This window comes from Lissotriton vulgaris, chromosome 5 (genome assembly GCF_964263255.1).
Source record: "Lissotriton vulgaris chromosome 5, aLisVul1.2, whole genome shotgun sequence".
In the NCBI taxonomy this organism is placed as follows: domain Eukaryota; kingdom Metazoa; phylum Chordata; class Amphibia; order Caudata; family Salamandridae; genus Lissotriton; species Lissotriton vulgaris.
In genome coordinates, this window is record NC_141693.1 from 2,020,593,491 (window position 1) to 2,020,609,337 (window position 15,847).

The window sequence follows — 15,847 nt, forward strand, 5'->3', positions numbered from 1 at the left end:
AATATTGGCAGCGAGTGTCCTGCTTCTGTTGTGCCTGTTACACATGGCTGATCCTCTTGTGGTGCTGCGCAGGCCATGCCGGCTGCAACTGCTCCGTGACGGAATGCATGAATCCTTCGGCACACTGGCTCTTGCGACACTCAGTGTGTCCTATGTATTATCGTTTCGTTTTGTGTACTTTACTTGCGTGCAACCTGTATTTTCGTGCCACTGCTGTGACTTTACGTGGGCATTGGAGTTATGTCTCCCCAACACCTCATGTCCAGTTCCGGATTTCGACCGGCTAATGGGCCCATTAGTGGCTCATGAGCAGGATTGTAATGGGATTGGCTTGATGGTGCGTGCTGCTGCACTTGGCATTTTGGCACAATGGGATATCTGTGAGGCTTCACAGAATCTCCTACTACAGAGCTACATTGAATATCACACAAGTTATCCATCAATGTTAATGGAGGCACCCAACTATGAAGAACATTCTTGTTCCTTCAGCTTACTAAATTGGATGGCATCTCACTTTTCCACTTTTTTTATGTTACACGAACTTTCGTTTTTGCTTTTTCCAAATTTAATGGACAAGCCGATTTGGTATCTGCTCAGGCTTTTTGAACTTTGCTTTCTTTTATGATCTACATACGATGTCCATATCAGGGGGAGGGTGTAGTAAGACTTATAGGTCCATTGTCGACAATTGCTAAATTAGCACAAGCTTTGCTGCCATGAACCTAATTTTGCGCACAACATAGCAACCATCTATTTCGCAATACTTATTTGTGCCCCTTTTACACACGAGAACGGTCTGCTTTGCAGGTTGTTTGCTGTGCTCTGAGGTTTATTTTGCACATGATGTTCAAGGTTAAACAACAATGCCCCTTGTTATTCTGTTCTGTCAATCGCAACTAGACATAACAGGCTTCAAAACAGCTGTACCTCTAGAAATCATTTACTTTAATATTGCAAACACAAGCTGTTTTCACACACACGGAGAGACACCTTTGCAAGAGAAGACCCGTGTTTGTCCAGCGATTTGGACATTGCATCTAGGCCTTGAGGCATGGGGTCTTCTGACAAAGCCCGAAGGTCTTCTGTTTTGTAATAAACTATCCGTCCTTTTCCATTGTTTTCTATAAAAGGACATCCCTGTTTGTAGTCTATGAAATTGTAACAATGCTCACCATATTGTATTTATGCACTTTGCTGCTAGTATTGGCTTGTGTACTGCACCATATAGCGTGTTAGTTGAAACATTTTAAACTATATTGCGTCTCTGATTACTCGCATTGTGGACAAGTATGAGTGGCTAAGCGAAAAAGTGTCTGGCTCCAGCGATTCCCAAGATAGAGTTACGGTTGTCTAATCATTGGTAGCTCCGCTGTAGACAGAGAACGTATGAGACACTACTGCTAGTCAGTAAGTGATTTTGGGTACGTATGTGGTAGGATGGTACATCATCTATTCACTGAGGTTCCGTTTGCCAGTGCATATTTCTGTGTAGGTGCAGAATCCCTGCAACACTATAACAAGAAATTCTACGCCTCAGGGACCAAAACCTAGATCTCCAAGCCCACACCAAAGATTTGGAGAACAGATCACGCCAGAATAACATCCGCATACGGGGCAGAGGGAGCAGTTCACCTCCTTTGTGATGGAACTCTTCCTATCTATCCTGGAAGCCCCCCCAAGGACATCAATTTGGACAGAACGCACAGGGTCGGCCCCAGACCCCGGTCTGGCCCCCCACCACCGGACATCCTAACTTGCGTTCATGACTTTCCCTTGAAGGAGTGCATCCTCCAGCTGGCAAGAGACAAACATCCACTACAATACCAGGGCCACTGTCCAGTCCTCTACCAAGACCTCGCAGCAACGACCCTTCAAAAAACGCAAAGCCTTCCGCCTAATCACTACACATCTCCGTGCGGCAGGAGTACAATACTCTTGGGGTCACCCCTTCCATCTAATATTCCGTCTCGGAGGGAAACTGCACCAAAAAGGCTCGCTGGAGGAGGCACAGCACATTCTGGACCTGAAGGAGAGCATGGCTGAACACATGCAGGGCGAGACCCAGGATCCAGACAAAAAGAGAAACCAGGGTTAGGCAAATCTGAGATCCTCTGCGACCAAACTGAGCCCAGACCCAGTGACTATAGCCAAGGAGAGACAAGCGGTCATTGATCCGCTATCCGGAGAATCATCCAGACCTACAGAACACTGATGCCACAAAGAGTCCCTTGTCGGCGGCTCCTGACTTTTCCTTTCTGTATAGCTCTCATTCTCTCTCCCAGCTTCAGCTCTGTCTTGCTGCACTGATCTCCAAACTGGCTGGGGTGGGCCCGGGCAGGGTGGGGCTGTTGGGAGACCATGTCCACGAACCCCATATTGTGAACACCACAGACCTGTGGTAAGTGGACATTGACAAAAAAAACTCATGCTAGTCAGTTATTTGTTCTTCATCGCCAAGCGTTTGGGCAACCTATGGTTTTCTTTTTTTAGTTGGACCCGGGAATGCCTCAAACGCACCTCAGATGCAGTCACCCTGAAACTAGGATCTCATCACTTTCCTTGCTCACCCACTCGTTCAGGAGGGTGTGAGGGGCGGGAAGAGATCTAAACATCGTTCCCGATAACGAGTTAGATAGATCACCGTAAATGCATAGCCAAACTGGGGTCCTCTCTTTGGGGGGGGGGGGGGGCAGAAGGAGGGGGTGGAGTGGCTGAAAGGTCAGGGCCTAACTGACGTATGGAACGCCCACGCACAGACCAGAGACTATACATACTATTCCTACACACACAAAACCAACGCTCGGCTAGATCTACTTCCTGGGCTCAGCTGATCTCTCTCCTAGGGTACAGAAAATCGCCATTGAACCTTGGTGGATCACGCCGACGTGGTAGTCACAATTGAACATTTAACAGTGAGATCGGCCTGTAAGTGATTTATCTTTCTTTGGTTTAGGGATTGCTGCAATGGATGCCATGTACATGGAGGGGAACGGGCTGTTGAAGTCCCCAGGGAATTAAAGAGTCTAGTGAGAAGGGGCGCTAGGTTCTGGCAGAAAGTCTTATACAAGGAATGGGGCGGACTAAGTCTTCTTTCTGATCTGGGGTAAGAGTGGAAGTGTCCGCTGCTCAGAGGTATACCGTCCTTTCTTCTGGCAGGAGCATCTGTGCGAATATAATTCTTGGTAGTATTACTGAAATGCCTCTGCTATTTGTGGGTCTTCGTTCCGTACCTGGAGTCAAGTACCTCTTGGACCAGATACTCCTGCCGGTGGATTTCCAGTCTGTTGGCGAGAAGGCGCCCGCAACTGTCCTCACCAATATAGATTCTATGTTTGAGGCAGAGTGCTGCATATTCTGTCCTGTCCATGTCAATGCCAGCCAATTGGGAACTGGCGGCTTCAAGCTGTCTCCAGACTTTAGGAGCCCCATCCGTTTATGAATGCGTTCATGTTTTGGGACTTGAAGGGAGAGCTGCTCCTGCTTGTCCCAGGGTATTTTATTCTCGAACACAGTGATGGCCATCACCTCACCCCGGACTACTGCCTTTAGGGCATCCCATAGGGTGGATATGGCAGTGTCTGGGGTGTCAATGGCCAGATAATTGTGGATAGCTCTGGGAATTTGTTTTACATTTTCAGAGCATTGCAAGAGACCTTCCCATTGGTGCCAGGTCCTGGAGTAGGGTCTATGTCGTGGGGTTCAACAGCAGAGATGAAAGGGGGCAGTGAAGATGCACGGAACAATTAGAAAGGAAGAAGGAAAACATTGCACAGATACCTCATCTCCCAAGCCAGTCAAAGCTCATACAGAAGCATTCTGGGTCCACTGGCAGCGCCAGGAAGCTTCGGCGTCAGCGCGCTTTACAAGTGGCACCTAACATAACATAACTGGGACCACCCCAAGGTCTATGCAGGTGCTCCCATGAAATGTAAGCAGCCTTAAATGATCCAAAACGCTATGATACCACAAGCAATGGTACCTCTATTTAATCTCGAACAATAAGAGGAGCAGTTTAGTCATTATTTGGATTAACATCCACAGGTCTTAGCAACAGTGTTCACCTGATCTTCCATAGTAAGCTAACAGACAACTCTCAAGCATCTCAACCTTCCTCGATTAACTCACTACATAATAGCTTACTTGTAAATCCCTAGGAGTAGAGGCGGTTTATTCCAGCACTGCCATGAACCCAAATAGTTGTATCTACAACAGGAGTGACCCGTAAATATCAGAGGGTTGGGTATGTAATATTATAAACAAAAGTCTTACCAACTATCATTAAACAAACAAGAAGATTATGAATTAAGAATGTTAAAATTTATCTAATACCACAAACTGCGCAAATACAACATTAAGGAGACTTAGGTTTGTTACAATTATTTGTATAGAAACAATTTCAAAATACAATCATAAAGTATACACAGAGGCCTACATAAAACAAATGAGCTCTTTGAGCGAGCTGATCACACAGAACCAATAAACCCAAACAGAAGTAGTCCAGTCTTGCTGCATTCAATGCCTGTTTTGAATGAATTCAATTTTAGATATCGCTGTAAGTTAGCCAAACTGTTTTACCTTTGCCACGCTGGGGATGTACCAGTTTTGTGTCATCAGCACAAATACGAATATATAAAAATGACATGTAAGAAATGAAACCTGTGCCACCTATAAATCATGCAGCGCGTTGATATACAGGTTTAATAATATAGGGATAGAGGGGAACCCCAAGGCTGCCCACAGCTGACACCAAACTGTACCCTCATAGCTATACCGGACCACCTGGAAGGCCTTCTTATATAGCAAGACCTCGTGCAACCTGTGCGAAGAATTGGTAATAGCTGAGCAGGCGGATGATGGTCTCAAACGCGGCAGAGGGGTCACAAAGCACTAAGTGTTGCGTATCCATCATCTACTGCTTTGAGCAACCTGTCCCAAACATGAAGTTCAGTATTCCTCTGTGGAAGTAAACCAGACTGCTCTTTCCCTAGGAAGCCATGCTAGAAGTTGCAGTCACTACTCTACCATCACCAGGAAAGGAGTCCTTGAAATAAAGCTATAGCAGACCGGATTGTCTGGGTCATGAGGTGACTTCTTCAGCACTAGGGACAACCAAGATTTTTTTTTCTTTTAGACAGGCTGGGTTGCAGCCAACCATAAATGAGCTTTTTTTGATCTCAGAAAGACCTGTAACTAAAGGAAGGCCCTTCAGCATAAAAGAAAGGGCATGGATCCACAGGGCACTGGTGGTGTTGATGCTCTCAATAATACCCTTCAGTTCTCCAGATGAACTTTTGTTTGGGCAAATAGTGCAATAGATCAGTCAGAAAGTGAGAAGCACACGTTGCCCTCCAAGAACTCCTGAGTGGGGGAGATAATTCTTTCCCAAATCAGTCTGACTTTATTGCTGACGAAACCCTAGATTTCTAGTGCAGAGCCAGCGGCTTGAGACAGACTAAAAAGGCATACACTGGTGTTTTACCTACTGTAACGTGTTTAAGATACGTACAATGTTTTTAATTTCCCCATGCAGATCTTATTTGATGTGTTCAACCATCCTCTTATATTAGAAACACTTCATTGAATCTTCCCTTACAAGGAATTACTCCAGACAGCCCATATTACTCTCTACACTCCCAGTCAGTTTTATATCTAAATGCTCACAAATGCAGCATTCACCACACTAACCTTATGTCTGCACCGAAGGTAGCAGCAAGTATGGTGCTTCATACTACAAGACCACTACATTAGGATTTGTGTGGGTGAAGGCATGCACAGATGGCTAAGTAGGCATCCATCAAAGTGCATACTGGCCCAAGGCTTAACTATTCCAGGAATGACGCTCAAACTTCACACTTACCATGACACCTCTTCCTTTTAAGAGCGAATAATGACATTAAGGGAAGAGACAGCTGGCCCCATAAGTCAAAGCTCGCAAGTCCGTATTTACTGTACCTGGTCTCTAAACACTCAGTAATGCTAGTTGATCAAAACATACTTTGCTTTCATTGCTTTACATAGCATTGAATAATTATACAGTTTTCTGAGACAACTGATTTTTTTGGGAATGTTTTCAGATGCTTTATATCTAGAAGTGCAGGGAATCTGAAACAAAAGAGCCCCCCCGCCCCCCTCCCATTTTGTTTTTTTTTTTACACAGAGCAACAGCAACACAATGTCTGCACAGATCCATCTCACAAGCAGGCTTCACACATGCAGTCAGGCGCACTTAAAACAAGTAGGTTTAAAAGTAAAACAAAAGCTTCAGGTTTTCTACAAAGTGCAACATTTTTATCTTCCAAACTGCCCTTTAAGACAAGAGGAAAACAATCTGTCTATGAAATGCCAAATCAATGTTCTCTCCAATTAACCCACACCTCAGAAAACTAAAGATCCATTAAAAAAATTATAAATAAATAAAAAGTGTTTTCTCGTGCCATAAAGATTTCACAGAAATAGGCATTATTTGCGTACGTGTGTCCCCCCCCATGATCAGTTTTTTCATCTTTATTTCAGACACCCAGAGCCCGCAGTAGGGCAGAGTGGGTGCCATCTGTTAAGTGTGCAGGCACTGTGCAGATACACTTCTGGCTCCTGCACCATGCCACATGCGCCAGTCAGTACCGAGCAGCCGGCACTGGCCTGCATGCCACAGCCCCAGGCACTTGGGAGACTCCGTTCTCCTTTGGTCTGCCCTGTTAAAAGGTCCCTTGCTGCTGCTTCTAGGTCTGCACAAGTCACTGTTCGGTCTTTCTCCAAGAAATGCTAGATTCTGGCTCCCCCCCTCCAGTCGCCATCAGCTCTCACTGCAGCTTCGTACCCAGTTTGCGCTGTCGGTTTCTGCAGAAAGAACAGACAGGTGATAAAACACAGTATCAGCATGCTAACAGGCAACCAAGATAAATCCTACTGAAAAAAGAAATTAGGTAAACTGCGGCATCTCTCAGTCATGGCTTCATTTAGGTAGCATGCAGCCACCGAAAGGTGGAACCTTTTTTCTATTTACTCTCCCAAACTACTCGTAAATGAACTCTGCATTCCCCGAAGACAGGATGGCACCTACTCATCCTACCCAGTCAAACACCCTAATATGCACACACATACCAATCAAGCCAATGTGTGCCTTTCCACCCAGATAAAGCAAGCATCAACTAATAAAGAGAAGACGCAACGTCTAAATTGAGCAGGGGGTTGCTAGCGGGTATCCTACTAGGAGCAGCAGAATATGCAGCAGAATGGAAGATCCCTGGAATTACTCCACCCTCCTTGAAGAGGACTATCCCCCATGACAGTGAAGTACAATTATAGACAAGAAATGCACCTCATTAATGGTGGCTAGACATTTTCCCTGGGAATCCCATCTCGCGGCTCGCTGATATAATACCAGTGTCCAATGAGGATGATTGACATGAGTGATAATTGCATGTACAGCTAATACAAATTACCCCCCACCAAGGCAAACTGAATGCCCACCAATACCAACCCTCACCCAAAGATTGATGAAAAATCAACCTCACCAGGGAAGCTAGGTTATGCTCAAGTAATTAACAAATTATTCGCTTAAGAGACCAATGCATCCACTAAGAAAAGGAAAGACATTAACCAGAGGTACCCTTTAAATCCAGAGCTCTACAAACTTTGAGCATTTCGATATTAAAACTCCAAAGAGATGTAACTTGGCAGTTATCAAGCATCCCGGCATGATAGTTCAGGGGTACCACTAAATACCTAGATTTAGCAGCATCGTAGGGGTGTGCAAGTTGAGCCCAATGGGTCCCTTCCCTGGGGTGTCTACACCCTCCCTTACGCCTACCTCCAGTGGGAGGGGGCAGATGACTCGTTATGACTGAGGGGAGCGGGATGTCCCCTCATCTTCAAGATGAAGGGGACTGCGATGTGTGTTTCACCTCGCCTCCCCCACCTGAGGGGTGGGGTAGGCAAACGTAGGCACGCTTCCCTTTCTTCCTAGGTTTTCCCACTGATGTCATTGAAGCTTCCCCTTTGTGGACCAGGCCCATCCTGGGGAAGGAGGCATGACACCTCTGCGCAGGATGTGCGTTATTTCAGTCACTAGAGTGCAGAGGCTCTCTACCCAAGGGTCCAGGAACCTGTCTGGTGGCGGCAGATGGCTCGCAGCCAGTCAGGAACCACACCAGGGCAGGACATTTTTCAGGGGGCATCTTCAAGAAGCACCATCTGAGCACATTTTACATTAAATCCAATACTGGCATCAATGAGAGTATAATGTGCTGAGAAGTTTGGGACCAAATTCCTCAGTCTTTAGTAAAGCCATCATGGAGCTTTGGAGTTCATGCTGACAGACTCCCAGCCCATGTACTCACGATCGCTTCCATGCAAAAAAGGGGCACTTTCCTACAGTCCACTGTAGTCTGGAGGTGGGAAACAACAGCCTCGGGCGATCATGCCATCAACACCCAGTTGTCGAGATGGGGGAAGGGGTGGTTGAAACCCCTAACCTGCGCAGACGAGCTGCGACCACCGCCATCAACTCGGTGAACATTTGACAGGTGTTGGGAAGGCCAAAGGGGAACATGGGGAACTGAAAATGCTTGTGGCCTACCGTGAACCTCAGGTAGTGCCAATGGGTGGGCAGAGCAGGAATGTGAAAAAAGATTTCCTGAAAGTCCAATGCACCATCCAGTCTCCTGTGTCTCGGGCAGAAAAGACCTGAGCTAAACTGAGCATCTTTAATTTTTCCTTATTGAGGGAGTACTTGAGGGCTCGCAGATCTAGAATATGGTGCAGGCCCTTTTCTTTTTTCAAGACCAGAAAGTAGATGGATTGGCAACCACAGCCTACGTCTGGCGCCAGAACCCTTAAAAACTCCCATGGCCAAGAGAGTCATGACTTCCTCCTGAAGCAAAGTCAGGTGATCCTTCATCAGCCAGTCTTAAGTTGGAGACATGAAGGTGGGGTAGTCTCGAAGGGGAGAGTGCAGCCCCTTGGGACTACCTAAAGAACCCACCTTTCCGATGTTATGTTCTGCTATAGGTGGAGGTGATGTCTGACTCTGCCACCGACAGGGTGCCGGGGGAAGGGGTTGGGGGGGGGGGGCCCCGAGGTCGCTGGACTGGCCAGACCTCTTTCCGCCTAACGCACGGGCCGAAACAACGCATGGCCATGCAGAGGCTGTTGGACTTGCAGTCTTGTGGCTGGGATGCAGCTGGAGCAGCTGAAAGCCCCTTCCATAGCCGTGAAAGGTAGACTGAAAACGAGTGGCCAAAGGATTTGACCGTAGCCCAGGAGTCCTTAAAGCGTTCCAGTGCCATGGCTGCCTAGTCTTCGAAGAGATGGGTGCCATCAAAGGGCATGTCCATAAGAGAGGCCTGGATACCCCCCGAAAAGCCAGAAGTCCTCAAACAAGCAGGGCGTCTAACAGCCACTGTCATTGAAAGTGCTCTGCCCAGTGAGTCGGTCATGTCCAGTCCACAACGGATGGCGAACTTTGCTGCATGTCTCCAGTCTGACACCGATTGGGAGAGGATAGCCTGAGCCTCCTCCAGAACCTGTGGCAGTACTTGTGCAGCAGTTTCCCATAAAGTGTGGGAATAATGGACCGATAAGCACATGGTGTTCAGTGACTGCAAAGAAAGGCAGGAGGAGGAAAAAAAAATTCTTACCCCAAATATCCAGCCTCTTGGATCCCATATCCGGGTGTGCGGGAGGGAATACGCCTTGGGAGGTAGAGGCTTGGACCACCAAACTCCAAGGGTTAGGGTGGTTGGCGAGGAAAGAGGTGTCACTCAATGGTGGGCAATTGTCCTATTCACAGGAACCCTGTGCTGGGCTTGGACCAGGTGCCCAATAGGACATCAGTTAAGGCATCGTCGAAAGGCAGCAAGAGCTCGGATGAGCAACCACCAGGCTGCAGGACCTCTGTGAGTTTAGTCTTGACAGCCACTGGAGAGCTCAAGGTCCAGGACCTCAGCACCCTCCACAAAACCACAGAGTAGGATGCTCCCTTCCCTGTAGCCAGGGTAGGGGGAAGAAGAATGCAGGCCAGAATATTGAGAGGTACCCAGTCCACTGGCCTCGCCTCACACCAGTCTTGTAAAGTGTCCAGCGACCCTCCCAATCTTCCTTTATTCGTAGCCCTTCAGAATAGGGCTGTGGAAACGATACAGAACCCAAGAGTTCTACAGCCTATCTGGCTCCGGATCATCGGGAAAAGAAGTTTGGCTGGGGATGGTGCTGCCAGTGGGCATGTGCAGCGCCAGGAGTCTTGGCCCCGGGACTGACACCAGGGAAGTTCACAAGGGTACCACTGGAGCCGCTGGTGCGGAACCAGATTGAGTCCCCTCAGCCTACGGGCCTAAAGGCAAGCTGGTAGAGTTGGGTCGTCCAAATATGAGGTGCATAGCATTACAAAACTCCATGAGCTGGGAGGGCGTCGCTCTGGATCCCAGATAAACTGGAAAGAGCAGAGCTAACCAAGGCACAGGTTTTGAAGAACGAGGCCTAGAACACAGAAACTCCTCTGTCGCGTCGGCCAGCGGGTGGGGAGAAGCTGAATGATGCTTCGACTTCTTATGTTAATGCTTCTTACATGATAGACACTAAGACTTTGAGTGGGAGGACAAAGACTTGGGGCTACCGAAGTGGTGGCCAGACCTTCCTCACAACCGGCACCGTGAACGAGACCTCTGGGGCGAACTACAAGGTGCCGAGCACCGGGCCGCAAGCAGCTTTAGGGTCCGCTCCCTCAAAGCTTTCAGAGCCATGGCCCGGCAGGAGGAGCATGACTTGCAGTCATAGTCGTGATTTCGGCACCAAAGACGGTAAACCAAGTGTGAATCCGATCAGACATGGCACTGTGGCAGGCACCGCATGGCTTGAAGAAGTCTTCTTGGACATGGTGAAAAAACCTACACACCAAAAAACGTTTGACAAAATGTCGAAAAAAGCGAGACTCTTGACGGATCTGTGCTGGCGTAGAAAGAAAAGAACAAACGTCAGAGTGCTGGGGTGGCACCTATATAGGTGACGCAGACGCCACAACAGCGGAGACAACACCAACATCACACAGAGCCGACCGATGCAACCTAATGGCACGCAAGGGTACTGCTCAAAGAAAAATCTTCCGGATCCAGTCTGATGCCTGGGAAAATCAAAAGGTAAGGAATCTGCGGCTAGATGTCTATGTTAGGTTATGTTATTGAAACTTGTATAGCGCGCGTATACTCGTGGGTGTCTTGGCGCTTTGAGGAACATGGACAAACTATGATGAGGTATAGCTAATTTCGAAAACAGCCAAGTCTTGAGTTCCTTTCTAAAGACAAGAAGGGTAGATATAGTCCTAAGATGTAACGGAAGAGAGCTAATGAAACTCCTTCCTCCCCAACTCGCTCTTCTAACTCTTACGGTGGTAACCAATCTAGCCTTGGCGGATCGAAGAGTTCTACCAGGAGTGTACCAGCTAAAAGCCTTCCATATAAATCTTGGTCCTTCTCTGTGCAGGGCCTTATGAACAACACAGAGTGCCTTATATTTAATCCGCTGTTGCACCGGGAGCCAATGAAGATCCTGAATGCCTGCCGATATCGAACATCCAGGATCGATCTGGCGGCTGCATTCTGTACCGCCTGAAGCTTTCCAAGTTTTCTGACCTGGAGATTCATGTATAAGCCGTTACAACAATCCAGCCTAGAATGAAAGTTCAAATGGTATAGAAAGGGGAGGACACTACCTTAGACCCCTGGGCCTCACAGCTGACCTTCTCATCCATGATAAAGCCAAGATTTTTGGCTTTAATCACTGGAATGGGGTGGGGTGGGGGCTGGGGGGGGGGCGGAGGAGTGGGGCTAGGCTGTTTGGTCAGCAAGCAGGAGATCACGTTGAAGAGAGGTTACCTAATAAGAGAACCTCTGTTTTGCTTGAGTTCACTTTTAAGCAGTATTTGCTCAGCCAGCTATTCCGGGCGATCATACAATCGTGTAATCTTAGAGAATAGTTGACGTCATTATCCACAGCTGAGATCACCAATTGGGTGTCGTCCGCATCGGATGTTGGATTCAGGTTGAAACTTTTAATCAAAGGGGCAAGTTCAGAGACAAATATTAAAAAGCGTCAGGCTATATGAAGAGCCCTGGCGAGCCCACAACGTAAAGTAAATGGTGAGGATTTAAACTGACCCAGATCTCAGTTTGCGATCTCCCTGATAGAAAGGATGTTCGCAAAGTAGGAGTTTTTCCAGGTTCAGTAAAATAAGAGCAGATTACCCTCTACTGTCTAATGTCATTCGTATTTCTTCAGTAGTATTTATCAATGCGGTCTCAGTGCTATGATTTGCTCTAAACCCATATTGACTGGGGGCTAAAAGCTGATTCTCAGAAATAAAATTAGGTAGTTCTGCATCGATTATCTTTTCTGCAATTTTAGCTGGCAGCGGAAGTAGTGATCTGACAGGATGGTGATAACTTATAATTAAAAAGGTACTGCACAATGGTTAGACCAGACTAATGGCAGTCTAGTAAGGTTGGCAATAGCGGATTATTGGAAAAAGTCCACCCAACGTATGACCAGCTAGATGTGTAAGGTCATGTATCAATTATTTAAGGTTTATTTCAGATGTAATTTCAAGGATATTTAATGTTTCTTTATCTGTCGCTGATTCTAAATGAAAATTGACATCTCCAAGTATGGTGAAATAATTGGATTGGATACCTAGCTCTAACAGTGAGTGAAAGCCGGTCAAGAATTTAGTTTTTAAACGAGGTGGTTGATAGATTAATATTCCTTTAAAAGTCTCTTCCTTACTTGGTGTTTCTTTAAAAAGAAAGGCCTCACAATCTGTGGTGGGGATCTCTGAGGAATGTGTCCTTGGCTCACTCCGGTGGATTAAAGCAAGTCCTCCGCCTCTTTTTGATGGTCTATCCAGTCTAAAGATTTCAAAACATTGAGGTACTGCTATTGTAAAATCAGGATTGGTTGCATCCTGTCGCAAGTTTCTGTTACAATGAGTGCATCTAGTTTAGAGTCTTTAATAAATTCTGCTATTTCAGATTTCTGTTTCACAAGTGACCTTGCATTAACAAGGGCAAACTGAAGCTCAATGGGGGTCATAAGAGACTAAGAGGGCTTAGTGATGTCATATTTTATCCTGCATGGTAATATTGGAATTGCTATCTTACAATGCACTCACTGCGTTTCGTCTAAAGGCAATCTTTCAGCGATAAACATTTTTAAACAAGTGTGGTGGTCAGGAGGGCGTGAAGCGTGAATGGCATCACTTGAAAATTGACATTGAATCTTGTGTTCTCCTAAAAAAGAATCAGAGTCTGGGCTTGTCTTAGGCGCGCCAGTGGCGCTCCCGCTGCCTGCGTACACTGTGCGTCCGTTCCAGCATGCTCCTAAATAGGGTATGCAGGAAACTGGACTGCTAACCCTACCGGAAGCGTGCCACTGGAAGTGTGGAAAAATAGAGACTTCCCTCCGAAGCAAACGGCAGGAAAGCCACCGGGGAAGGCCAGAGAGTTAAAGAACCATCAAACTGTTTTTAAAACCATGGAATCAGCAGTAAATTAGATAGAAATAGGCAGGGCAATATAAAGTTAGAAACACAAAACGTACTAGCATCGAATAGATGCAAATATGGGAAAGTAAGGTCCCTGCGAAATCAGCTATAGGACAGTGGTTTGCTCAGACTGCCTAAACGCCATCTACCAAATATACTTTTTTTTACGGTAACCCAGGAATAGATTGCAGAAAAAAGCTGCAGCGGAAGTAGAACAAAATCAGTGGCCCATAAATATTTATTTCTGAGTGGAATGTAAACAAGATAGGGTAACAAGATGGTGAAAAAGGGTCCTTACCTGGCTTCAGCCCTGGTGACCGTGTACTCAAACCACAGGATGTTGGGGATAAGACTAGTATCTCGGATCAAGAGGAACTCTGAAATCGGCCTAAATCAAAGGGAGACAAAATAAACAATTTTTGGAGCCTACTACCCATGTTTGTAGTTTCTTTTACTCAATCAGCGCCCTTCCTTTGCTAAGGAAATATGCATCTGACCCCATTCACTGCCGCTAGTACCACTACATGAGTGTCACTTTTGACTCACTGCACTCAGACACTGGTGTCTGAAATCATTTAAAAGCTGTGCTAGCAACATGCAACAAGTTCAAAATCAACTCACAGATTGAATGCTTCAGTACTCTCCCACAAAGTATGATTTTAAAGGTTTTACCATGCTGCGATCCTAGGAAACAGCGGGGTTAGAATCTCCTGTGTGAAGGCGAACCATGCGATGGCCATCACACATCCCACGACACCACCATATGCCACTTGGCTCCACGTGTGGTACAGCAGGTACACTCTGCATAAGAGAGGAAATGGTACATACCAGTCATCAGAAAGCAATCCGAGTCCTATAGACAGCCCTGCCCATCATTGGTCGACCACACAAGACCTTAAAAATTACCCCTTTCATTCTCCGTGTTTTAAAATGTATTTATGTGCCATAGAGGCAGTGAAAGAGCTAACAGAGAAGGCAAACTTCACAAGCGATCAGCATCACACATCAGAGCATTCAAGCTGAAGACAAGCACACCCAAACTTATACGGATCAGAAAAGGCAGAGTTCAGAATAGCTCCAATGCAGCATCACCCACAGAAGTGGGCAGACTGCGCTAGAACGGAGACATAGCGATACCCACTGAATAGGCAGACTCCACTGGAATGGAAGCACCACATCAACTGTTAGAGGATGCAGATTACAGAGAAGCTCAGTCTCAACTTCAGTTAGAACACGAAGACTACACTGGCGCTCAGACAAAGCATCAACTGTCAGTAGAAGGAAACTCCAACAGGGAGCGACACCCCAGGGCACTCGTGTAGACTCCATAGAAATTGAGACATTGCAGCCCCCAAGTGATCACACACTCTTCACAGAAGCTTAAGATACACCAAAGGTGAAAGCATGTTGACTCAATAGAACTGCATTGTTGTGACAGGCAGACTCCACAAGAGCTCGGCCTCAGGGTAAGCAGACTAGACAATAGAGGAGATAAGAGAATCACACAGAGCTCGAGTCTCCCAGCCTCAACCACGCTTAACCGGGCGCAAAAAAAACTTTAATGGCACTTCGGAGACCAAGGCTTGGAAATCACAATGATCAAAGTAAAGGAGCAGCATCTGTGCGGCAACAGTTCTACAAGCTACAAACACACTCAGCCAACCCATAAGGAAGACTGGCCAACTGATCAGCTACATCCAAAAATGTCCAGTACGTGTGTCTACGATACAATAGTTGCACTGAAAAAAAGGAGGCCTCACTTTTTGTAAGAGGCAAAAGCTCGGTTATTCATTGCTACTGCTTTCTACCAGGTGTCCTTTGCCAGAAAGATAAAAAAGGGACAATTCAAGTTTTTAAGGAAGACATTTTATAAGTGAGTTGTGGGCCATAGAGTGTACTCCTCAATCCAACCTTTCCTAAGGCAACCAAATGGAGCAAAGGTACAGCCCCTTCATAAGTCGAACCATAGTTCATATGGGGCTGATGGCCACCAGAGTAAACCGCACAGAAGCTGGGGGCTAAGCTGGAGGAGGTTAAATCCTGGAACTCTTATGATAAAAAAACACAAACAATTGAGTCTGAGGAAGTATGAAAGGAAGGTACCAGGAGCACAGCCAGGTCCAAGGGGAGAGTGAACAAGCAGACTTCAAAAACATATAATGGACTAGCAAACATCCCATACCGACTATACGATACGAGCAGAGCTCCCGTCACCAGGCACACAGATAGAATGTGTCTCCACAATAAGTCCAGGCAGCGAGCGTTGTTCGTTTGATGCATTCTGAAAAGAAAAATACAAAAGCAGGTGTTGCAAAT

At 46.6% G+C, this 15,847-nt stretch overlaps 1 protein-coding gene across 1 annotated transcript in view; it reads right to left on the reverse strand.

The window, feature by feature from the left end:
• Window positions 1–6,266: 6,266 nt before the first annotated feature.
• Window positions 6,267–15,847, reverse strand: part of DOLPP1 (dolichyldiphosphatase 1) — a 52,477-nt gene continuing 42,896 nt past the window's right edge. Inside the window, exons 5-8 of the mRNA XM_086924850.1 lie at window positions 15,714–15,812; window positions 14,204–14,332; window positions 13,830–13,919; window positions 6,267–6,837 (exon numbers count right to left, since the gene is read on the reverse strand). Of these exons, the coding sequence (XP_086780976.1) occupies window positions 6,801–6,837; window positions 13,830–13,919; window positions 14,204–14,332; window positions 15,714–15,812 (355 nt within the window). The 3' untranslated portion in view covers window positions 6,267–6,800. The remainder of the gene's footprint in view (window positions 6,838–13,829; window positions 13,920–14,203; window positions 14,333–15,713; window positions 15,813–15,847) is intronic.